Here is a 26,702-nt window from a genome sequence, read left to right as displayed (position 1 = left end):
GGAGAGAAAGATTACAGATCATAGAGAGATTATACACAGGTAGAACAGCCACAATAGCTTATGATTATTTCTGACATCTAATAATATTTAATACAATTTCATTTAAAAGATCATATTATTTATTTTATAAACAAACATATAAATTAGTCCAGTTATTTAAGATTTTTTTTTCTGTATAATTAACTTTTATTGTTGGTAACTTTTTGCCTTCTGTGTACCTCATACAGTAACTAATTTATAGCATAGGTTTCAAAGTTTTTTTTTGTGTTGTTGTTGTTTTTTTTTTTCAAGAGTTTCTTATTTTTTTTATATAAAGATAAAGAAAATATATTATCTAAAATATCTATATTTACCATTAAAGGTTAAACATAGGAACATAGGTGCTCTCTCTGCATTTAAAATTCAAATGTGGGCCCCAGATGCACAACAAAACAACAACATTCACCCTGCACCCCACACACAGATACAAAAGGTCTCTGAAAAATGTGTGGGTGTCCACAAGTGCACATTTAGTTGAGATGTAAAATACTATGTAGAAGTTATTTCTCCCAATGTTCAGTCATATTTGTGTATCAGGCTTTCCATATACTGTATGCACATATATGCACTGAACACCCCATGAAATATAAAACCAAAACTAGCAAGGTGAACCTAGGAATTGATGTTCAAAGCCATTCAGAAAAATACCCCTTGAGAGCAAATAAACAAACACTTTAAGTCTTTTAAGGATTAGGATACCCCAGATCACCGGAGGAAAAGCCATCTGGTCATGTTTAAATCAGTCTGGGAAGGTGCACGTGTGTGTGTGTGTGTGTGTGTGTGTGTGTGTGTGTGTGTGTGTGTGTGTGTGTGTGTGTGTGTGTGTGTGTGTGTGTATGCAAGTGTGAATCAGACAGTAAGATGAGGTTGAGGCAAGTATTCCACTCAGTTCCTTTTCAATAAGGTTCAAAGTTGAAAGCCTAAATGCAGGATATCCTGTTATAATCCTATCAAACAACTGAGAACTCATTTACCACATCAAACACAGACCTGTTTCTTTTTTAAATACTGTAAAGCAATGTGGGGATTTCTTTTCAAGTGAGCTCCATATCACTGCCTTGTCAGAGCATCCCCATGTTGAGAACTAACATGACACAGTCAGCAGGCCTATAGATCTCTATGTACTAGAGCAACCCACACATGGCCGGCTGTGGGTGGAGGGGAGGGGAGTATGACAGTGCACAGCTGTGGCTCGGGTGTGAAGGATTCAGGTTTAAAGAGGCTCTGGAGGAGCTTGGTCAATGCTGGATGCGGTGGAGCTAGCAAAAGGCTAAAACATGCCCTCCTCTGACATGCTTAAAGTGATCGTTTACCCAAAAATGTAAATGCTGTCATTATTTACTCATTCTCTGGTCATTCCAATTACGTATGCTGTTATTTTTTTATGGAACCACTGTCTGAAGCATGGGCTCAGGATGGAGTTCACCAAAATTACCAACCATAAACTTCCATCCGGACTGCGATGCTCCTAACTGAATGATACCTATATCAACTTGGTCAAAAGAGGGACAACACTCTCTCAAACTATATAGAAAATTAACCACTAATAAAAGCCTGCATTGGCCAAAATCAAAGGAAAATGCATCTACGTGTATTTTCTCAGTTAATTCAGGATGACTTCAAGAACTTTAACACTAAAACTTATAGTTCATACAAATTAATTTTGTTTAACCATTGACCCACACCACTTACTTAGTTTACTAATTTTAACCACTATTATTTCTAAACATAAATAACTAATTTTGGCATTATATTCTAGTAATTTTATTTACAGCTGCTTTGAAACAATGCCTGTTGTGATAAGAGCTATGCAATTAAATTTGACTTGACTTGACATGGAATGCAAAAGTAGAAATATTTGAAGAATCATTCTGCTGCTCTTTTCACACAATGACAATTCATAATGACCAGGAGCTGTCATGCTCAAAAAAGGACCAAAAACATTATAATGTTGGACTTAGACATATTGATGACTTTAACAGTGCTTTTTTTGTGGGCATATTTGTCCTTTAGGATCTTAATATACATAATAACTATGAACTCTAATTGTATGGCAAGATCTGTGTAAATATTCCTCAAAGAAATTCTCCTATAATGTTCCACAAAATAAATAAAATTAACAACATAAATGTTTTTATTGACATAAGGGCATCTGTGGCTCAGGTAGTAGAGTGGGTTTGGCCACTAATCACAGGGTTGGCGGTTCGATTCCTGGACCACATGACTCCACATGCCGAAGTGTCCTTGTGCAAGACACTGAACCCCAAGTTGCTCCCAATGTCAGGCTAGCGCCTTGCATGGCAGCTCTGCCGTCATTGGTGTATGAGTGTGTGTGTGAATGGGTGAATGGAACACAGTCAGAGACGTTACAACGGGGTAGGCAAACCAGGCAATTGCCTGGGGCCCCAAGCTGGAAGGGGGCCCCCTGAAGGACGGCTGATTACATTGGACCACAGCAACGACAACATGGAACCCTCTTAAATTTTTTGATGGTACAAGTCACTGCATGACATGTCCGGAACCCCCCTAAAGGGGCCCCCATGCTACGAACGGACCATGAAGCGGATTTACCCGTCCGGGCATATTAAAAGGAAACGAAAGCAAGAGGAAGAAAAAACGAGACACTGGTAAGTGAGAATCTGTTACACTGAATGAAGGAGTAATGTCAAGGGGTGTAATTTGTCCCACCACGCATCAGAAAATGTGGTTGTCATTTGTCAGTTCAATTGTAACAACAGCTAGTTAATCAGTAGACTAGCTTACACTGTCTAGAAACGTGTGATGCATAAAACATAGCTAGTATATCTCTGTACATTTGTTTTTACAAGTGTATAAAATGTTAACATAAGCTATGTTCTTTTTTGCCAATGGCTGTGCTGTGTATACAGAACCTTGCATAGAATAAGTTAGTTATGCCAAATGTTTAATTTCTCCCATTAGTAGCATAATGATTTGGTTGTCAATTGCTAACAACATCGATGCTAACAACAGTTACTTTATCAGTATACTAGGTTAGCTTGTTCTGTCGAAACTGTCACAGTAACAGATATAATATCTTCCAAAGATGTTACTAATGCATATTTGGAAGATATTATATCTGTTACTGTGACAGTTTCGACAGAACAAGCTAACTTAGTTATTTTATATATATAATTGAATTTTCTTGTAAAAATGTTACAATAAACAAAATGTTAACATAAGCTAAAGTGTTGTTGTTGCCATTAGCTCTTTGTGAATTATTTCATACAGATCTTTTTGGTGTTTGTGGACTGTGCTTGCACGGCCAAATACAATTGTACTCTTTTCTTTACTTCTGAAGGTGCTTTGCTTAAATTTCTTTGTCCACCTCAACAAAGATGCCTCAACAGATGAAGGTAAAATTAAGTTATTCTAATTTGACCTTGACTTGCTCTCCACTATACATATATTATTCGATTATTTGATTAAATATGGCATCACAGATATTTGTCGTTAAACAATGACTTACTTCATATTTGTATACTTTTTATTTGTATACTCATTTATAAATTACGAGTATTTTTTTTTTCTCCAGCAATATCAACTTCAAGTCACGAGGAGGACCTTGAGGAAGACATGGCCAGTACTTCCAGTGGCAGCACGTCAGTTCCATTACAAGGGGCCACACCAATCCTTACCACCACTTCCTCCTCCTCACCACATCCAGACTTAACCACAGCAACTCCAAAATCTGATAAAAAATGTGCACTATGGTTTTGTAAGCAATTTTTTTGTATTGTTTGTGTATTTGGAGTTATTTATATTATGTATGCAAAGTTTGCCTTTATTCATATTTTATATTTTATTTACATTATTTCCATTGAAAAGAAAGCATTTCATGGAAAATAAAAGATTTGTTTGTATAATAAACAATGTGCATGGATTAATGATTAATGTGCCTTATGGGGGTAGTAGGGGTGGTTGTGTGTTGGGGGGTCACCAGGTCCCTTCTGCCTGGGGCCCCCAGAGTCTCTAGAAACAGTGTAAATGCTTTGGTAACCGCTAAGGTTAAAAAAGGTGCTATATAAGTGCAGACCATAAGTGTGAGTAAATAATGACAGAATTTTCATTTTTGGGTGAACTATTCCTTTAAGCAAACAGTCTAAAAATGAGAGATGCAGCTTCTTTCAGTTTGATTTGGTTGTCTGAGATTAAAACTGGCATGTTTCATTGCAATTCCCAGTTGAATCCTGAAAGGCATAATCAAACCAGTAGAAAGTACTGAGGGTGTGTGCTGACTGAGGTGGGCTTTGTCTCACCTGATCTCTGGCGGCCTTGTGTGTGGCCATATGGCGATCAAGCTGGGTGTGGTAAGGGAAGGTGTCACTGCACAGGGGACAGGGGAAGCTCTCTTCATTTTTCTCATGTCGGTACTTGATGTGCTCCTTTAGAGAGGTCAACCGCTTGTAGCCCCGGTCACAGTAGGGGCAGGTCAACAGTTGGGCAAAGGCATCTGGTGTCCTCAGTGCCAGATCTGGGCAAAACAGAGAGGAGTGAACAGAGTGAAGTTGGGGGGGAGTCAACAAAAAACAGTGTAATTGAGACAAAGAGTTGCCATATCAGGCTATGGGAGAATGATAGGCAAAGCATTGCAATCAGTTTTGTGAAACAACAAAAAATTGTAATGTGTCATTTTTTGTGTGTTTGTTAGTAAGATATCACTGATAGACTGTGAAAATCATTCAAATACCATAAGAAAGATTAATTTAGAGTATGTGTGGCAACAACTAATATCTCAAATAGCTAGAAATCATTAATACGTATGATTGACAACAAATGTAATTATTGAACAATTGAATGTGTACTCTTTTATTGTGAAGTTTATATTTTAAACTTTTTTGTGTACACAATGTGAAATTGAATGTGAAGATGGTGATAATGAAGGATGTTTCAGGAATGAGGCCTTAATAATTAATTTTACTTTTTTGGTTTTATATCCTTTAATGTGTTAATTGTTTGAAGGAAAGCATTGGACAACATGAGTAATATATTGCTTTTATATAAATACGTTTATCAAATTACCAAAATAGTTGTTAGATGTAGGCCTTTAATAGAGCCCTACTTTGTAAATAAAAATAAGGCAAAATTGTAAGTATTGTGCCTTTATATGTATCATGTAAAATACTTGATGTATACTTTTAAAGACTTACCGCTTTCATTTTCATCTTGTCCATTGTCCTCTGGTGTGCTCAGTCGTGTGCCCTCCTCTGGGTCCTCTGGGTAAATGATAACAGTGTCCTGTAGGTACTCAGCAATGCTTGCCGCGTGTACCTCACTGTCGTCCAGTTTCCTCTTTCCAAAAATGCTTTCCAACTCTGAAGTGGCATTGATACCCTTAACTGCACACAGGAAGTTGGGAGAAAAGGCACAAATGAGTCTAGAGGTTGATGCGTGTTGTCACTGGAACAGACCTAGCAGAATATTAGGACACTGGTCACTCTAAGTGTGATGTAGTGGAGTCCAAACCATTAGAAGGCCTTTAAAGGTGGAAGTATTTATTTAAGTTACATCATAATGGCCACTTCAAAGACTAATAGGAGCCAGCTTGATCATCAAGCACTCTTTAAGCATCCACTTGCATGTTAGAAAAGGCTTTAAACATTTCCAGCATTATGGGTAATTGGGTTATATGGCAATTAGTCATGCTAGGGTAACTGATCTCACTTTGTATTGTTCATCGTACACATAAAATCAGACCCAATAATCGAATTATGGATCATGCGTTGTGTAATTGCATGGAACGAGATTTGAAACGTGATTTTCGTAAACAATCGTTTTTTGGACGTCAATTGGATAAAGGCTAAATAACATTGACAGGGTGAATTGACAAAAGTGTGAGTTCTAAAAAGAAGTAGCTAGGTTTAAATCAAATAAAAAAGTACAAATCATCAGTTATTGTAATTCATACTTCTTCAGATCGCTGGAACCTTAGAACATTTAAATGTTATTGTCTCTTTTATCAATCTTTAATCAATTTGACAGTACATGGACTGAGCAAATTCTTTTTGATCTTAAACTCAATTTGGCTGCAAAATGTGATTTGCCACGCATTCCAGTTAAACTTAAAAATTATTATTTTCCATCTCCTGTGGACACACATAAAGAAAGAACTATCTGACATGCCTAACTGTGTGCTATGCATACTGTATGTGTGCATTTGCCAAATAAGGGGACCTTAACTTAAAAGGCTTTATCCACCTAGCTTTCAAGCATTACATGATGCATTTATTCAAGAGGAAATTCTTGAAAGGCTTGATTCCTATGAAAACATAACTCTTAAAATTGTTAAATTAATTCTGTTTGACTCAGACAGGCCTTCACTGTGCATCTACACATAAGGATTTATAACAGATGCAATCTCACCTGTGCCGTTTCCAATTCCATGGTGAGAGATGTCAGGACTCAGGGAGTTGTACTCAGCTTTTCTTTCCTCTGTAAGAATTCCCAGTAGAAGAGAGAAAATACATTATTATAACAAATACCCATAAACCATGTAGGCTGCACCAAAATCTACACCAGAAATGGTCACCATCCATATGCAATGAAAGTGAATGAAGCCTGAGGCTAACATTCTAACATCTCCTTTTGTGCTCCAGGGGAGAAAGAAAGTCATATGGGTTTGGAACAACATGAGGGTAAATAAATGTTGCTAGAATTTTCATTTGGGTGAACTATAGCTTTAATGGTGCTCCAAAGGCAGCATTTTTAAAACTATAGAAACAATGTCGGAATAAACATTTCTAAATGTGTATGTATAATTTCAAGAACTCAAGTGAGACAAATATGACAATACACAAAAATCACAATGCTAGAAAAGAACCTACAGTATGATAGAAGAGGAAGAGTTACATTTCATACACACTGACAGCAGCTCAGATAATAATATGTGTACAAAGCCACTTCTCAGTAACCGTGGCTTAAGAAATCATGTCAAGGTATTTAGGGAGGAGAGGAGGGTGGTCTGTGAGGAGTTTGCTCATATACTGCAGCTATTGTGTTTGTTCCTCCTCCTCCCCCTCATGTGACCTTATACTGGCAGTCACAAGTATCATAAGCTTCCCCCACAAAAGGAGGATATACAGCACCTCTAACAGCACAATTCAGGGGGAAAACAAGGGTAATCAACACTCCTGACATACACACACAAGCCTTGCCTGCATTAGAACTGTTTCATTTAAAAAATGCCTTCCACTTCCTTCCTCATTATCTAAGTATGACAACTGAGAGAGCTTCTGAAAGTCAATGAATTCTCTCAGTTTTCACCACATTTAAGAGATGCCTTTCAAAGCAGAGAGTCGAAATCATTATAAGAGCACCTTTTGAAGGGATGTTTTGAGCATCAAAAAGAAGAACAGATTTACTAGACTTGGACACACTTAATTTCACAAAGTTTTAAAGAGACAATGCATTTGCTAACAGGGAGCTTGCCTTTACACAAACCCTTTCTGGTGAAATCGTCTCCTTCTGCACCGTACAGATAAAAGTGCAAGAACTGTAGCCGGTGAAATCATTCTGCTAAATTTATGGCATTGTCCTTTCCTTTGAGGTTCCTTAAAACATCTTTGGCAGGGTTAGCGTTTAGCAGCATTAGCATGGGGATATTTTAATGTCATACGAATGACTGAAGATCATGTGTGGCGCACTAAAAATTATCTTTAAAGGAAAGCGAAGCTGTATCAGAGATTAATTTAGATGTACTGTGTCTGAATGACAAAAAAATGTGTTTCCTCGAGAGGCAAAATGGCAACTACATTGGTGTCTCAGTTCTGCTTGTGGTAGCTGCGTTCCCCTGAGGTAATGTGTGATTTTAAAAACCGCAGCACAAGAGAAGTCCTGTCTCTTTTTCGATGCACAAATAAATTACATATATATCTGATGACATGGTCTCATTTTAAATCAGGCAGCAGCTATGCTAAAACATTGGAGAGAGCTACAAGAGACAAAGTAAACCTCCTATGTGTGAATGCACATTACACTTTACATATAGATGTTCCTTTGCATGTAGTAGTGAGGTTTTAGCAAAGCACATGCCACAGAATTGAGCTGCAATGTTCTCAAGCAACAATACTTCACCTAGAAAAAGAGGAAGCACCACACAAGATGATTCATGCAGATTCTTTTGAGATGTCACATTTACCAGCATATACCACAACGTTTCTGGGCTAGTGAACTAATGCTTTCGTGTTCAATCACTAAGACTGAAAATTTTAATCTTGCCAAAGGCATGGCCTTCGAATAGGAAAGCTCAGATGACATCCATTAATCAAGCATATCATGGTGTGAACATCAACTAAACAAAACACCATTCAAGCAAATGACACGTCCCAGAAGACCCTGTTTAGTTCTGGGACTGTGACACTCTGTGAAGTTAAGTGACGCATATGCTTTAGTTATTAGCTGAGACTGATTGCTGGAGGTCGGGTTTTTTTCTTCTTTTTTAAACCGGGCGACTCGCATGAGTTCTCCCGTCACTCTGTAACTGTCAGCCAGGCCCAGGGAATTGTGGGCCTATTATGTATGTAAATGGCCATCATAATGCTAAAAATTTCATTTAAGGCCTTTAATGAATCTTCGGCAGGGCAGGCTTGTGCTAAATGATAGCTCTGTGATCCTAATTAAGAGAATTTGTCTTTAAAGCCTCACTAGCTTGGGTCTTGACTGTGAACTTGATCACTTTTGGTTTTGGGTGGATGAGTCACAGCAAAGCTAGAAAAAAATGGTGTGCTGACAGTGATGAGGTATTGACAATTAGGTGTCACCTGCTTATTGTGACAAAAAAATAGAAAACCAATGGAGAAAAGAGAGCTTTTCTAATTACATCAAATACACCAAACAGATGCTAGGTGTTATCCAACTAAGGTAAATAACGCAACTCTCTCCTGCTAATGTAAAAATATGAGATTTGCTTCCAGGTCTGGACAACCTATGAGCTAATGGTGTACCTGAAAGACGTTTTTAACCGATTTGCCCCTTGGGATTGTCCTTGCCATTTGTTCTACTGAAGGCAATTTTGGGTAAAACGGATCTGGGCCTCTTTTCCCAAAAACATTGTAAGCCTAAGTAAATCGTTGAATTCATCTTATGGTCTTAGTTTTGCGGCCCATTTCCCAAAAGCATCGTAACTTCAGTAGTACTTGAAAATGCTCATAGATTAATGAGTCCTCAGGAGTAGTCGTACAGCATTAAGAAGATTGTAAGGACACAGACTTATGCAGAAACCTGCAGGACAATCTCGAAATTACACGTAATACAATTTAAATACCTATAGCTACACTTTATGCTGATTTAATATCAGTATACAAGCGTTTTATTTTTAGTAGACAAGGCTAATAATAATAATAACAATAATAATAAATGCAGAAAATGGTTAGTCAATATTGGATGAACAGATAAATTAATAAGTAAACAAATACATTTTTTGGTGGACTAGTTGGTAACATCAAAGTGGTGGCATGATTGTTGCAGAGAACTGTAAAAATTACAATCAGAGAGAGAAGGAAAAAACTCAATAACTTGCTGCCATGCACAAAATCGTCCGTACAGTATATTGGCTCCTCATCCTCGTCTCCTCTTCTTCTCTGACACCTAAGGGTGCTCTCGCCCGCACCACGTGTTGTGTAGGACTACACATGTTGTGTAGCATTGCTGTTATTGTTATCACTTTTGGAAGTAAATCCAAAGATCTCCCTTTGATTGGTGAATGTCCTTAAAGTGCAGCTTCCACAAGCATTTCGCGATCCGCTATAACACGGTGAACCTCGTAATGAACCTCATTAATGCAATTAATGCTTGTTGTCATTAGCAGGACCAAACACAGGGTCTCCGCTGTCTTCACAGATCCTGGAAGCTTTAATCTCGACCCAAAGAGCAAATATTGAAAACGAAATATTAAAATGCACATCTGATGAACAAAGCAGTTATTGTCTAAAAGAAATATATTGTTCTGTACAAAACGATTGCAAAACAAAATGGTGAAAACAAGTGGTGAATTAAGTTGTACATTTAAGAAACTTTTTGTAAAGATTTCTAGCCAGCTAAATTACTAACATTTTTAAAGTTGCGCACAAATATAACGAAGTTGCAATGATGAGCAGCACTATACGGTCACATTTCAGCACTTCACATTTATGGACAGCGTCTCTAGCACTTAAAGCACATCCTCACGGGTTTATGTTAAATGCAGTTTTGGGAAAAGCACGTAAAAAATAACAAGCGTTCGTGAAATCGCTCATAGAAAACACTCTTAAATGCTAAGATCAATCGCTATTGGGAAATTAGGCCCTGCTCAATTTCAAGCAACTACATATTTTTTCTTTTGGTCTCATTTTGTTTTCTATTTAATGTTTTAGTGCTAAATGTAATAAGGTTTCTAGCTTGGACTTTTCTGTCAACACTTGGAGGACCAGAAAAAACTGCACTGGTCTGATGTTTTCACCATTTCAACCATTAGTAGATCCAGTGGTATTGTCCCTGCAATTTGTTGTAGGTAATGCTGGGTAAAATGTCTCTGCTAAATGACAAATAACTAATTGTATTAATAATTTTTGACTTTTTGCCTTTTTTCTCTCTCTTGAAAATGTTCATGCTAAATGCTAGTTAAGCTTTCTAGCTTGAAGTCTTCCATCACTTCTCTGTCATATCAAGGAGTGCCTGCTCCAAAAATAAAATGTTCATAAACATCTGAACTTTGTCTATGTTTTATTTGTTATTGCCACAAAAAAAGTCAATCAATCAGTCTCACAATTTCGCAGCTCAATTTTACCTGAGCCATTGCGATCTCTGTGGCGCCAAACGTGGGCTCCTGCCCCATCCTGGCTTTCATTTTCTTCATCCCCTAGACAAGACAGCAGAGCATGGGCTACCCGGGGTGAGGCCTCCAGGCTCGGCACTCCTGCTGGACTACCTTCGCCCTCAGAACCCAACAGTCTGTCCTCCTCATCAGACCCTGAACCGGCATCCACCACGTTTTCATAGCTCAGCACTGAGGAGAGATGAGTCTATGTGTTTATATTTGGGTTCATCCACATTTCTTAGTCTCAAGAGAAATCTGGAATATGGCCACAATCTTGGCCTGTTACCCAGCTGCTTTACATATGCATAAGCACAAGACATCAAAGCCAAAGCAGTATAATTGATGTTCCCATAGAAATAAAGAAACAACTAATATTTTTGCCAGGAGTCCAGCAAAGAGGCATGTGTGGAAATGCACGTAGCCTTGCAAAAGTGCTCCATTACTTTAAAGCGATTAAATAAATAAATAAATAAATACTTACATGACACAAATGTCATAGCAAAAACAAGTTACACTTTACAATGATGTTGTATAAAAGAACATTAGTTAATGATAAACGTAAGCTAACAATGAACAATAAAGAAGCATTTATTATTTTGGTAATAGAAATTTCTACATATTGTATTTATTTTCCTTCCAGAACAGTAAATCGCAACACAAAATTCCACAGCGCAATACTAAACACCTGTTTATCACTATGCACTGTAAAGTTTTCTTAATATGTGAGATAATAGCATAGCAAAGATCTTGTCTTTAGTTTGATTTTGTGGTAATTTGATCTAACATATAATAATTTTTAATTATAACCACTCTGGGTCTTTTACCCCCAAGTTCTTTTACACTTTTTATTTTATTATTATTTTTTTATCAAAACAATCTTCCGTTATAATTTTTTTTCCACACCAACTTCTCTATTAATATTCAATAAAAAGATATGTGTTTTCTTTTTTCAAACTTGATACACTTTGTGATGCAACAAAGCACATTTTGCTAATGGGGTGTGTTTAGCCCCGTTGTACCCTACTACTAAATTTTTTACATAAAAAGTTGTGTATATTGACATCAATCAATGCATTAGAAACTAACAGGAACTACCAATAACCATTATTAATATATGCTGCAAAACTTGATTGTTCATTGTTCATTCATGACACCTAATACAATAAGGCACTTTTAATGAATAGAACCTTATTCTAAACTGCTACCCAAACTTGAATAACTTTAATTTTGCTCTCTGCATTGGAAATTTGTATGAATTATAGCCTATCTTCACAGTCTGGATGCCAATATAATGGATACCTCATTAGACCAGAAGGCTACTTGATATAAAATAACAACAGAGAGAAAGCATACCAACAATGGTGTAGATTTAAAGGGTTAGAGGCGGTAAGGGTATAATAAAGCTATGAAGCTTACATCATGGGAACAGCAGTTTAATGTAGCAATCGAATCGAGCAATCTCCCCAGGCTCCCCAGCACCTTATCTCTGAGGCACACTGCCAAAATAGTGAGAACTTGTGGGAAGTTCCTCTAATGGTATGATTCGAAAACCTAATTGCTGATTTCAGGACAATTTTCTCCCTCTTCTGAACACAGAGTTTTGAAAAACAACAAACTTTCCCTTCCATCTGTGCTCTATTTCCCAGTTTGTTGGCATCAAATGGGCTCAACTGGGCTGTGGAACCCTTCATTCCCTCCTCCATACCTTAACTAGCCCTAATCTCTCCCTAGGGGCCCATTTACTTAAAAAAAACACAAATGACGCCTTTTTCTGCAGGTTCCCATGCAAAAAAGGCTGATCGCTTCCCTTTGGCGGCTCTCACCAGAGGACGTGAAGATTAGCCGCACGTATCTGATCATAATATGATCTTTGTCTGATCCGTGGGGCTGCATTTGCTCCCCCGACAACTGCACAACAGGTGCAAATTAAAAGGGGAACCATCTCGGGTACAAGGGATGGTCAAAATGCACTGACCAGACAGAATACCAACGAGTTGGGAGAGGTGGTATGGCAGGGTGAGGGGCGTGGGACAAAAAGCTTTCTTACTAAGAGGTGTGACCAGCGGGATTATTTAGGAACGACTTTGGGATAGGGGTGAGGTCCCCCCCCCCCCCTTTCTTGAAAGAAAAATAGAAGGCGAAAGAGAGAAAGCAAAAAAGAGACATAAAAGGAGTGGTTGAAAGTAAGACATGAGAGGCTCTTTGTGTGGTCCTGGTATACCTTGGACATAAAGCAACTTCATCTTACCTTTGCTTGCTTTTTTCTTTCCTCCGTTAACCTCCCTCCACTTCTTGTCCTTCTCTATCCCACAAATTTAATTACCACTTCATCTTTAAGCAACTAATAACCGCAAATGACTTGGTCTCACGATATACTCACACAGGTACCGTACAAAATGCAGCCCTGAATTTAAAAAGCTGTGGCCAATCATTCAGAGTTTGAATGGTGGGAGTGTACCGAGGAAAAAGAAAGAAGTGGGAGGACTGGGAAAAGAATCAAGAGGATGAATACAGAGGTCAGGGCTGAATATTAATAATAGTGAACTGTTGAGTGCTTTGACTTTAAGCCCACACAAAACACAAAACACTTTACATCATATTTTCCTGCCTAAGCATATGCTAGCCATCCACATTCCAAATGACATTGCTTTAATACTTGAGTGTAAGTTTTTTTGTTTTTTTCACATTACATTACAGGGAAAGTCAGTATGGTTTGTTCTGGAAGTGTGTTGTGATTTTCCTATAATTGCATAGATTCTTGCCCTCTCATGCCACAAATAGAAATAGAAAATTCTGAGGTTTGAAAACCATCTTAGCAAAAAGAAGAAACATGATTTGACTAAGTCAAATACTTTGTCTATGTGTACGTGTAGGTTTGTGCATTTCAAAAGATATTAATGGGTGCTCATAGGCAATCCATCAAACTGTTTGCCTCTGAGGTCACATGGGTGTGGCAAATGTTACCAAGATATTATGTGGCATTGTCTTTTTGTATTTATAGTAGTTAATTAGTATTTACTGTATAAAAGGAATACAGAAAAGCTATTTTAAAATATGTTAAATTGATTTAAAGGACGATTCAAAACACTGACCCTACATTTTGCATACACATTTTCTACCAATCAAACACACTTTTTCCCATTTAAACCTGCCCTGTTCATAATTCTATTGGTGGCCATTTCAGCGTGTCATTCCGGCAGCTGTCCTGCAGTATAATTCCTGCAGTGAACGGCCCATTGTGCTCACCCCAGAGACAAAGAGGCCACCTCTCCTCTCTCTCTCTCTGACTTCTTCCTTTCTCCCCTCCCTCTCATTCTCTCTCTCCGTGCTGTTTCGTATTATCAAGCAACCCCACCTATCATTCTGTTAGATGCCCCTTGAGAATAAGGCATAATGCCTTTCTAGATGTTACTGAAACTCACCCTTACCAAGACCTCAGCATGCAGCCAACATTCACAAATGTATGCGGTCGGCAACAGACAAAACCAAAAGCAGAGAATATATTGGCAAACACAGATTGAACTTAATTATGAAAACATGAGTTAACACAATACCTTGTGTTTATCCAGTTTGGATGACCTAAGCCTATCTTCGCTAACTGAGAGAGTTTCACACCTTCCATTGCCTGGAGTTGCGCGCACACACACACACACACACACACACATGTTCTTCTGAGCAGTTTAGCTGTTTAGACAGGTATGTATGTGTCCTGTCACAATCTCTTAGACTCCTCTCATCTCATATGCCGAGTGTGTTTCCAGTGCTCAGGGGAAAACTGCAGACACACCTGCAAACCCAATACCATGTTGTCCGCTGGAGCCATTTCATTGGTATATTGCGGTAGATGAATCAAAATATTCATATTTTTAAGACAGGGAAGGCTTCTGATGCACCAAGCGCTCAACAATCACATCCATCTGGATTGAAAGAGACCTCCGATACCTTGCACACCTTTTTAGCATTTCCTTTTTGCCGTAATCCAACAGCTATCCATATTTTCCCATCTTTTCTTTTCCCTTCTTCCCCTTTCTGTGTGTTCCCAGCTCACAACGTGGCTGAAATAGAAAGGTGAGTGTGTATTCTGTATCCATAGTGAGAATCCGACAGCCTGCCGCAGGTCTTTTTCAGGTGCCTCTCTGCCACGGTAATGAAACCCGTCGGAACAGACGGTGGAAAATAACTGCTCTCTTCTCTCTCTCTCTCCTGTGCGGTGTGCATCACCTGAGCGAGTGGTGGGGGAGGGGGAACTAGGTAAGGCTTCAAACGGTTGAAAGGAGGTCGCTGCCTAGTGGCTATAGCTTGGAAATGATCCATGTGAATCAAATCAGGCAGCATCTTTTCATGTGCAAAATGGATGAGGGAGGGCAAACTTTTACCTGCTTCATGCCTCATTGAAAACACCAGAGAAGTAAAGTGCATGCAGAGCAAGCAGTTATAGACAACAAATGTGAAAAAAGCTGGAATGTCAGAGGAATTTCTTCTAGTGCATAGGCATTGCACCAATCAGTGATTTTCACATGTTGGATATTAACAGGGCCTCATTCATGCAAAGGGCAGAGTGAATTTTTCTGCTAATCAGTCATAAAATAATCCATATGTAACATTCAGTTCAATGCAACAGTGTAAGGCTATAATGTATTTATGAATGATTTAGACAGAAATTCGTTCTGCTCATGTTTTATGAACAAGACTCAATAAGTGCTGTTTAATTTACCCAAAAATCATGTAATCAACCTTGTGACATTCCAAACATGTATGACTTTCTTTCATCCATGAAACACAAGAAATCTTAAAGAATGTTGACACTGCTTTTTTTTTTTCTCCATGCAATGAAAATGAATGGGGACTGCAGCTGTCAATCCATAACATTCTGCTTAACATCCCCTATTGTGTTCCACAGAAGAAAGAAAATCAAACCGGTTTGGAACAGGTTTCCTTTAAAGAATCCAATTTTAGGTCAAAAATAATAAAACAAATATAATTACAAAGTTTACATCACACTGTTAAGATCAGAATTACATATAATTCGTTTTTAAAATCAGTTTAGTAAAAACTTGATTGGACGCTTGTCAACAATGAATCTGTGACTCCCACACAAGGCTGTTTATGTGTCTTTGTCAGTGAAGGCCTTGAATCTGATAGATAGTGTCTGGATTGGATCTATTTTTCTTGTGGGATTAGCACACAGCTAACGGCTGGTGTAAGTGCTCTTGTTTACGGTGCGTGTGATGGCAGACGAGGCTCTCTGTGTTTGTTTTAAGGCCGGGTAGCTGGAGAGGTCACACTGGTGCTGCGGGAACAAAGGGCCCAGGAAGAGAGGGGCTGCTTTTGTGCCGCTGTGATCCTCAGTGAAAACTCAGCTATGCGTGAACCATTACTGCAAACCTGGAGAGGGTGTGTGTGTGTGTGTACTGTGGTGGGCTTTGTTTTCCTTGTATTTAAGTATTTCAGTACTTGCCAATATTTGTGAGTGTGAAAGAAGGGAAGTGAGAGAGACCGAGTGAGTCTGTGTGTGTGCATGCACTTATCTTGCGAGCACCCATCTGTAAAGGGGTGGCGGTGCTCCACAGACCCTGCCGTGAAGCGGCAACAGTAGCCTGGACCTAATTGAATTAAACTCCCATTTGTCTACTATAGGACCCAATGCAACAGGCAAGAAGGAGAGAAGGGGAGGAGAGGAAGCCAGAGAGAGAAAGAGAGAGAGAGAGATCTCTGAGGCTTGCTCATGCCGCCAGACGGCCCACCTTTCTCCCTTCCTCCCCCACGCAAACCGCCATCTGTGCCCACCCCATGCACATGTTACCCCTCTCTCGACAACTGTTCTGGGCCTCTACCAGCCTCAAAGTGCCTGTGTGTACGTGTACGTGTGTGTCTGCGTGTGTGTGTTTCAGTTTGTAAAGCTGGAGACATACAATGGCTCACTGGGCTACCCTGAGATGGAAAAAATACAGGAGGAGGAGAACACTATGCTGTGCACAGGAAAGATAAAGAAGTCAAGCTCTATCTCAGTCAAACTATCAGTCAGGTTGCACTATGGGAGAACATAACAACCACAAAAAGCTCAAACCGCCTCAGGACAAAAGAGCTGAAAAGAGACGGAGCAAATTACGCATGCTAACAAAACCTGCAATTTTAGGGTTTCTTTGCCGTGCGTGCGGTGGCTTTGTGTCACAATACTCTCGGCAGGTGAGGGCTAAGAAACGCATAGCAGATGAATTTGTTGGCCGAGTTCGAAGTCTATCAATTATTTTGGAAGTTAATATGGGTCAATTAATATGCAAATCTCCCGGCAGATGCTCAGTGGCTCTCAGCGTGCAATTGGCCCATTGGTCACTAGCTGTTCAAACAGTTTAATGAGCAAAACAACACCAGGTTCCTTCTTGAAGAGAAACCAACAAGACACCTTGCCCATATTTCATCCACCCTACACTTCAATTTGTTTTTGTTTCATAAGCAGTGGTTTTGTCTTTTTTCAGCAAGGTAAATGTATCCTATTTCTGTAATGTGCCCATTTCACAACTTGAGGTTCCCAGAATGTTAGTTTTTGGTTAGCCAAGACGGGTTTTTCTTTTTTTGTCTTTTTGTTTTGTCTTTATCAATCAATATGTAAAATTTAATACATAGTTTTATTTCTGGGGTTTTTATGTTTTTGTTTTTTACAGTGATTTTTGGTGTAAATACAATTAGATCTCTCTATAGTCCTATAGGATATCAATTTATGTCCCTTTGCATTGCTTGAAACAGCTTCAAACTCTTCCACTTCAGAAACATTTATTCCAGTCTTTTGGTTACTTTTTTATTTAAGGCTGATTTAATTGAACACAATGATCTTTTCCTTAATACCTGTTTACAGTCAGACAAAAGGCGAAACTAAAAGGAAACAGATTGGTTTCAGCTAAGACTCCTCAGTGGCATTGCCAGAGGTGGCTTGTTGGGTTTCTGAAAACTAACAGGCCCAGATGGAGCAAAAAATAAGACCTCAAAGGGGGGCTTTAAATGAAGGCTCCAGACCAGGAGACAGGTTGCTAATGAAATATTCATGCAAGGAGTGGCCCTATCTATCCATCCATCCTGCCCACAACCTGCCCACATTTCCTTCTTAAGCCCGTCGCCATTTTATGGTAAGCTTCATTTGAGAAGAAAAAAGAAAGAAAAGAAAACAAGCAACAACAAAACATTCTTTCATTGGCACCACAAAGATGAACTATCTGTACTTTATCACACATAACCCTCTGAGAAGTTTGCAATGCATGGCTTGATTTCTATCCGTAATCTCAAAACTTCTCCTTTTTGGACGTTCTGCAGTACATCTTGGCAAGTGTTCACAGCATATGACCGCTAATTTTACTTTCACAAGTGCTGCCTGAATGGGAAACCAAGAGCCTTGTTTTTAAAAATCCCTAAAACTCGCTCACACCCGAGCGATGAAAGGAAAATGATGTTGCTTGGTTTTGAATTGGGTGGTAAGTTCTACTAATACAGATAGACAGCGGTGCGTTTGATGCACACTGAAAGAAGCAACAGAAGAATGAAAGAGGTTAAAGGGATAACTCACCCAAAAATGCAAATTGTCATCATTTACAGACCCTCATGTTGTTCTAAACCTGTAAGACTTTCTTCCCTAGAACACAAAAGGAAATAATTGGAAAGCCAAATGAGTTTGGAACAACATGGGGGCGAGTAAATTATAAAAATTAAATTTTTTATGAACTATCCCTTTAAGCCATAAAAGTAGAGACTGCCGTCTCTGCATCTTGCTCTCAGACCATGCATTACTGCACCATTTCACCCACTTCTAGTTAAGATGAATGCAATTTCCCACCCCAGTGTGTCTCTCCATATACATGGACCTCTTGTATTGAGACTTGTATATGCTGCTCCGGGGGCAAAGATGGCTTTGTCAAACACACACGCACACTGGATGGGAGCAGTGCGCTCCTGTGTAGGGCAGGCTCAGGATCAGCTGGGGTGGTATTAAACATGCACAAGGTTGCCTGTGAACAACTGTCACCGCATCTGCTGTGCTGTTCTTTCCCCTCTCTCCCTCTCTCTCCATCACTCCCACAGCCTCATCAATAACACTCCACTGCAAACAGCTCCTGGCTACTGCTGCGAGCTGTGTGTACATGCGCGTGTGCGCTCTGTGTGCCAAAAGACGAGTGAATAACACAGACTATGTCAGCATCCAGTTGCGTGTGTCCAGCCTAACCTATTTTATGTGTGTGTGTGTGTGTGTGTGTGTGTGTGTGTGTGTGTGTGTGTGTGTGTGTGTGTGAGTGAGTCTTTGCTCAATATCACAATGAAATAAAAACCCTGCGTTAAGCACATGCAAATTCAGCTGCACGTAATCAGGGCAAAATTAATTTAGCTGTTGCTGATTAGAGACATTAATTAATCTGTGAGGTGCGGGCCTAATCTGAGGTTGAATTACACCTCCTGTAAGATTAATTAGGACACGATAATAACATACGTCGTTGCCAGTGCAGATTACAGTAAGCCTTTTTCCTTTGACTAGAAAAAGAGCTGGGTGAAACCTGAATCACTGCACGACTCACTGATATAGAAGCTTGTTGGCAATTGTGGGTGCCTTATTCTCAACTAGTTATTAGTTAGCATTGATTTCAAAGGTATAAGATTAAAAAGAAGAATTTAGGTTGCATGTGTAATACATCTCAGAACATATTTAATGTGTTGAGATACTTTTGTGAGGATTCAGAGCTACTTCAAAGGGATCGTATCACTTTGGGTAAACATTACACTGGTAAGTTGAGTCCATTTGTGGCAAGTGCATGCCTGTGTGCATCTGCCAACATATGTTTATGGGTGTATGCGACTGAGGTGCTCGGAGAGCACATGTGCATGGATCTGTGGTGTGGACTGTGGAGACCACAGCAAAACTTCACCAGTTGCCAGCTGGCAGTGTAGGTGGGAGCCTTTTAAAGAGGTCAGTGTGTGTGTGTGTGCGTGCATGTGTGCTTGTGTGTGTGTGTGTGTGTGTGTGTGTGTGTGAATGGGGAGAGTCCACCAATGAGAAATAGAGCTCACTTGGTCCAGGACCTTCAATCAGAGCAGCTCTTTCTGATGTTAATGAGAGAGTAAAACACATCTGTTCATCAACCCCTCCCACACACATCTAACACACACATACACAGTTGTGTGAGGACTTTGGTCACCTGAATAGCTTCCCCAGCAAGTCAGCAGGTAGCACAAAAGGGACAGATTGTGGCCTTTATGTTGTAAACCCCAGAAACCATTTCCGTGCCCTTTCCCAATAAAACCTATGAAAGGTCACTGACCTATGGGATGCACCAGGGACCCATATTTGTCCCTCCTGTATTGTTAGAAAAGAGGCAAGTGCAGAATGAACTTCAATATGTTCTATGCTCACAATAGTGCTTATAAGTCACTTGTATTGTCTTGAGCTTTTCATCAAATTGCACCAAACTGGTTAATACACAAATAAATAAATACATGTAAATACACATACTATCATAAACTAAATTTGGAAAAGTAAATATCTTACAAATTAATTTTACACAAATTAGATCATATATTCTAATTTGATATTTAATCTATTCAGAACTATTTATAAAATGTTGTCATAATAGTGAGCCCAGAGAACACGCGCATAAGGAGGAGTTGCTGGATTAGGAGCACATCAAAGAGTGTGAAAGTGAGCTACTTTGATGATGTTTACAGTAACACACCTGGGGTAGAGCAAGGTGCTAATTAGCTCAAGTGGTAATTAGGATGCCGATTACAGGAATCAAAACGTACTGTGGACCTTAAAGCTATAGCCTCCCTCTGTAACCACTCCTTTGGGCAGGCTCACACACACGCACACAAGCACATAAAAATAGTCCAGGGGGAAGCCATAAACATCTCCTTGACTCTGGCGATTATAAGACAGGCTTAGAGTGGAGAACCAGTAAATATTGAGGGGCCATTGTTCCCTTCGCTTCCTCTGTTCAGCGAGGAGGATTCGTCTTTCCCCTTGATGACACCTCCAGGGAACACACGCTGATCATATTATCGGCAAAAACGGAAGTCGTATTCATTCCATCGAAGGCTCTCAGAAGCCACATCATTCATAATGCTGAGGACCACAGGGCTTTCACAGAACAGGAAAGACCCACATTAACTCCTGAGCAGCCAGCATAAAAACTCTCTTTGCCGCTTTGTTAGGGAATCATCTATGATTTAACGCAGGGAGAAGCAAAGCATTGGGCTAATAATGCAGGCAGAGGCCTTTTGCAAACAGGCAGAATTATCCGTGTTAGAGTTACTGTACCCTAGACATTCACTTCAAGGTGTGGGCAGCTCAATGGAGTCTGATTTGTGACTGAATCCTTCTTTATAATGACCAACATGAGGAACTTTCTGTATACTTTGCTCTTACCAAAAACAGTTGGGTGTGCTTTAAAACATTCATCAAATGATTGCAATTATATTCGCTGCAAAATTCCACACATGTTAGGCTCCAATTTCTTAAATTCCAGTTTCTCACGCTGTATGGATATATAAATTAAACTCATGTTGAACTAAAACTAGCCATATAACTGGCATATACTGTCAGCCACTGACTTTCTCATTTAACACCCCAGTGTTTATTGTTATTTGTCATTTTCCACAACTCTACTGTACAATTATCTCTAATATGTTCATACATTTTTAACATTAGTTCTACTATTGTTGATTTTATCAGTTGAGTAATACAGCTGAGCCTTTACCATGCAATACGACCTAAACCTTCTATTTAAAAAATGACTAAATAAATCCATCAATAAATAAAGATCTTTGCATGGTCACCGCATAAGAAAGCTGATTTCTGACCTTCTCCCAGAGTTCCGTAGAAACCAGAGCTAGACAGTGGCCAAATAGATGTGTTTTCTTAAAATACAAAAGCCTGTGAAACTGTCTGTTTTAGGGAATTTTGACTTCAACAGGTGCCAAGAAAAACCTCCACAGTTTCAAAACCTGTTATTTAAACAAGGGTGAAAAGACCGTAGGTCACATTCTCCCATGGATGGCTCATTTTCTGAGCTCTTTTAAGACATTTAACTCTTTCCACTCCATTTAACTTTATTTGAAGCATTATAACCTTAAAATAGTTTCCTTTTTTCCCATAACATTTCTCAAGCACAAACTGATAAATATAATGTGTTTGCGTGTATAAAACCACAACTTACTTATTGTTTAGTGAATGTCACTGTGACTTAGAGGCAGAATAAACTATTGCTGCTTTGTTTGTCACGCAGTTGCTAACACTAGTGCTTTTCTGCCCTTGTGCTGCTCTTATCAGTCATGAGGGGATAATGTGTGACCTGGTAAGGGTGGCAAGTTCCACTTTCAGAGGTGTGATCACTGGGGCCCAGCAATTGAGCCAGAGGCACTTTTAGAAGGAACTTAATCAGCCTTTAGCACCTTGAGACGGGCGCTGAGCAGACATTAACCGAAATGCTAGCTGCACCTCTTTTACACATGCAATCGGCTTCAGTTTCTTGTGTGGTCATATAATTTTAGGAGCTTAGAGAGTTACTACAGATTCCAGCTAAAGGTTGGGTATATGTTGTTGGCAGTGTAATTTCTCATTGTCTCTCTTCATTATCAGAACAAAAAGTCATAAAACATTTATTATTATTTTTATTATTAATATTACTGTAAATACATAAATATAATTAAAACAAATATTTTGTGCATTAAAATCTGTATGACCTATATGATTATTTCTTATGAACCAGAGAGTTTATTTAGGTTACTCAGCGTAAATAACCTGTCACTGTAGAAGCTTCAGTTGACCTCAGATGTAGTATCACAAAGCATGTGATATAAAGGCCGCTGATGTTAGCTACCTCTCTCTCTTTCACACACACACACACACACACACACACACACACACACACACACACACACACACACACACACACACACGGCACACATATTTTCCTTGGGACCTGTTGCCTGTTTGCCAAATATTTTGTGTTACCATGGATCACACTGAGAAAGAAGATAACATCTGACTAAGAGCTCAACTTCCGTTAGTTACAGAAGGGCAAAATGTAGAAGAGAATCTACAATTGATGGCTGTCCCCGTTGTCATATCAAGGTGTCATACCCCTGGGTTTTACTGCCATATTTGCTCTTGTACTATTAACCAATGACACTTTTCTAAACTTACACAACGGTGATCAATATATATATATATATATATATATATATATATATATATATATATATATATATATATTTTTTTTTTTTTTTTTTTTTTTATTTAAAAATATTATATTTAATAAATCTTTTTACATGTATATATTTGTAGAACATACAGAACGGTAATATAAGCTGTGTTGTTTCTTATGAACAGTAAACACTCTATTGTATTCTATACACTGTATTAGTGCTATTAAATATACTGTAGATACTAACACATATTCATGCTAATACTAATACTGGTGCAAATATATTGTGGTAGGTGAACAAAAACACCTCACCTCATCATACTAGTAATGTTGCTGCAACAGTGTCATTTGTCAAATGAGAGGGGGTAAAAAAAGAAAACACTGGAGCTGGTTGTCTCTGATAAGGCTCTAACACATGAAGATATGAACTGCTCCTTGTGTGTGTGTGTCATGTTATGTCTGCATTGTGGGGATCAAACGTCCCCACAAGTGTAATAAAACCTGAAATCACCTGCATTATGAAAACCAGCAAACGGCCTCCATGAGGAAAACAAATGAATGAATATACTAAATAATGTCTTAATGAAAGTTTAAAAATGCAGAAAAGCTTATGTGAGGTTAAGTTTAGGGGATATAAATATCATTATCTTAGTATAAAACAATAGACCCCATCATGATGGACCAACAAACGTGTGTGTGTTTAAGAAAGATATGCTTCCTTTTTCTTCTTCTCTGACAATTAAAGTCAATGCACCAGCCCCAAACATGTTATTTTAAGAGCACATTAGGCTTTCTCAGTTCGTGCCTGTGTTAGTTTGTGTGTTCACCCATTTTCAGAGGTTGCAACACAAATTGTAACTAATTCCACTTTTACACATTTCATATCAGATTTATTTGCAAGACATCTCGCTTTGGGAATCACCTTGCCCCATTTCTAAAATCCAGATATTCTTAAAACCTGCAAAGTTGCCTCAGAGAAGATGAGCTCCAGTAAAACAGCATACAGTATGCCCATGTAAATGTAAGAAATGATGAAGCCATTCGGGCTTTAGCAACCCGCTAGCCTCTCAAGGGTATGCAAGGCCTACTTCCAAATATCCTGAATTATTTATTGACCTAGGTGGGTGTGCTCTCTGGAAATGTTCAAACCCTTTTTGAAACAAGAAAGCAACATGTTTAATTCCTAATGTTTCAGATCAAATCAGATTCAGATCAGATTCAAACATGAAAAAAATACACCAGCTTCACTTTCTCCATGGCATCATTTAATAATGACTATATAGGCAAACTGTGTTCAATGCTATTTTACTCTGTTGCTGTATAATAGTTCCTGATTTACAAAAAATGCAGAAATATTGAGGTGCCCTCAAAACACACATCCATACACATACACAAAATCACAAACAAAGCTCTACGGCTTGATCTTTGCCAGGTGGCAAATAGCACCTCAAGGCTCCCTGGCCCACACATCTTAATGTGCAGTATGTCAGATGTGCTGAGCTGACCTTTAACCTCTGAGAGGCTGACTGCAGGGAACCCTTTGTTTCACATCTAACACAATGCAGACCTTACTATGTATTGTAATCTCTGCCATTGGCTTGCATTGGTCCATGGCATAGGATTTGTTCTTTTTTTCATTCCCTTGTGAGATATTAACTGGTTTGTATGTGATGTAATATATGCATGCTGGCACAGATGCATGCCCTGCTAGTCGAGTTCAACTTTGGATCTACATTTCAGACAGCAGACGTCGTATCTCAGCAGTGTTTTAGTCGAGACCAGCTCATCTGAGTCCAAGTCCGAGACCAGAGTAGGTCAGGTTCAAGTCAAGACCGAGACAGAACAGGGTTGAGTATGAGTCAAGACCAATTATTATTTTAACATTTAACATTTCTGCTTTACAAAATACAGTATAACTGTACAGAAACTAAAATGGGCCTAAAACCAAACAATAATGTATTATATATGACAATGTTTATGCAAAAAGTGAAATAAACATTTACATTAAATGTGTTAACAATTTCTTCATTTGCACTCCTATATTTCATTCATTGTAAGTCAAGAACAAGTACTTTTGCCCTATTTCGGGGTATGTACAGATTATTTTTTTTTTGTTGTTGAGAAATCATTCAATTCTGATGACATTGAGAGAAGTATTTTTTAATTTTCTTCAGTATGTGTAACATTCATGTAACTAATGGCTAAAGCAATCTAAAAGACTAGAGGTCGTTCAGACCAAAACAGAGTAACGAACCCAGATAGCACACATACGTCTCTGCGTTGTCTGTTTTAAATCTTTTAATCTCGAAAGCATCTAACATCTGCTTAATATCTTAAAAAGATCAGATTTACAATCATTCTAAATCATAAACGTCTCATTTGTGGAACGTCTTCTTACATCTGAGACCTACTTATTGACATACGTCTTATAGACGTATTGCAAATGAGCAAACAACGTAATATAGATGTCATCCAGATGTAAACACATACATCAAATAGACGTCTGGGTGTTGTATGTGTGCTATCAGGGACAAGAATATAACACAGGTGTCTCAAGACATGTTTTTAACAGTTGATCTTCTTTTTTAACTTGACAAAAGAACATTTAAAAAGATGTGGCGCTTCTGCATGAGATGCCAAAGACACAGCGATACGTAATGCAATGGTCAAAGACATCTGTTTAGCATGTTTACATAGAAAAACAACTGAAAAACAGCATCATGGATGCAAAAACGTGTTTGGTGTGAACAACCCCTTAACAAGAGACAGCACCAATGGAAGTATCTCAAAGTTACCACCTTTTTTGACTGTAGGTAAATATCCACTTTATCCAACGAATGAATCAGACTGAATAGCCAATCGATTCAGACCTTTTTGCTGAATAGAACTGACTTAATAGAATTATTTATTTGTGAACTGGGCATCACTTGTTCTGATTCTACTCAGCAGATTGAAATGCAGGACATGATGTCAAAATATTTGTCAGTCAAGACTGAGTCAAATTGCTCACAAGTCCATGACAAACCAAGACCTTGAAAATATGGTCTTGGACTCTGACTGGAGACAGAGTACAGTCTCGAGTCCTACAACACTGTATCTGAGAGTGTTGAAAAAGTTGTGAAATTAAAAATTGATAGACATTTCAATGATAATATTGTGTAGTATGTCATTTCCACTTTTTGTCTGGAGGAGAGTTTCACGTGGAGCATTGTGTGTATGTGTGTTTAGTAAAACCTAAAAAACACCTACATTGTGGGGACTAAATAATGTCTTAATGAAAATGTAAAAATGTAGAAAGGTTTGTGTAAGGGTAAGGAGTTGGGGGATATAAAATATTATTAGTTGAGTATAAAAGCAACAAAAGTCTATGGAAATTCCAACTATGATAGATAAACAAACGTGTGTGTGTGATTTGCTTCTGTTTCAATCTCATTGTGTTGTAAATATTAAAAATGAATTATTGCTACATCTTTCATTCTTGCTCTCATTCCTTTGCTGTGGAAAGTCAAGTAAGAGTGTTGTTTGAGTACACCAGGGGAGCAGTATAATATCTGAGATTAAATGTGTGGGGCATCTGGGGTTTTCTCACCGAACAGGATTTATGCAATTATTCTATGATGAATAACACTACAGATATCACCAGAGCCTCATGAATATGCGTGAAAGACACAGGA

General features: G+C 38.6%; 1 protein-coding gene and 1 long non-coding RNA gene across 5 annotated transcripts in view; one reads left to right on the top strand and one right to left on the bottom strand.

Annotated features, from left to right (window-relative positions):
- The window catches only part of LOC127658701 (zinc finger E-box-binding homeobox 2-like), a 67,899-nt gene that overhangs the window by 8,292 nt on the left and 32,905 nt on the right, over positions 1–26,702 (bottom strand). For 3 of the 4 annotated variants that reach the window (XM_052148134.1, XM_052148135.1, XM_052148133.1), the window contains exons 3-6: positions 10,820–11,038; positions 6,421–6,489; positions 5,208–5,396; positions 4,317–4,531 (exon numbers count right to left, since the gene is read on the bottom strand). In XM_052148134.1, coding sequence (XP_052004094.1) covers positions 4,317–4,531; positions 5,208–5,396; positions 6,421–6,489; positions 10,820–11,038 — 692 coding nt within the window. The remainder of the gene's footprint in view (positions 1–4,316; positions 4,532–5,207; positions 5,397–6,420; positions 6,490–10,819; positions 11,039–26,702) is intronic. The other variant, XM_052148136.1, reaches the window with a different exon arrangement.
- Positions 25–4,273, top strand: LOC127658702 (uncharacterized). Its single transcript, XR_007972449.1, has 3 exons — positions 25–2,666; positions 3,359–3,413; positions 3,593–4,273. It is a non-coding gene; the product is annotated as an uncharacterized LOC127658702 (long non-coding RNA).

This window comes from Xyrauchen texanus, chromosome 18 (genome assembly GCF_025860055.1).
Source record: "Xyrauchen texanus isolate HMW12.3.18 chromosome 18, RBS_HiC_50CHRs, whole genome shotgun sequence".
NCBI classification, from domain to species: domain Eukaryota; kingdom Metazoa; phylum Chordata; class Actinopteri; order Cypriniformes; family Catostomidae; genus Xyrauchen; species Xyrauchen texanus.
The sequence above is the reverse complement of the archived record's forward strand: the minus strand, read 5'-3'. Positions and strand labels throughout refer to the sequence as shown.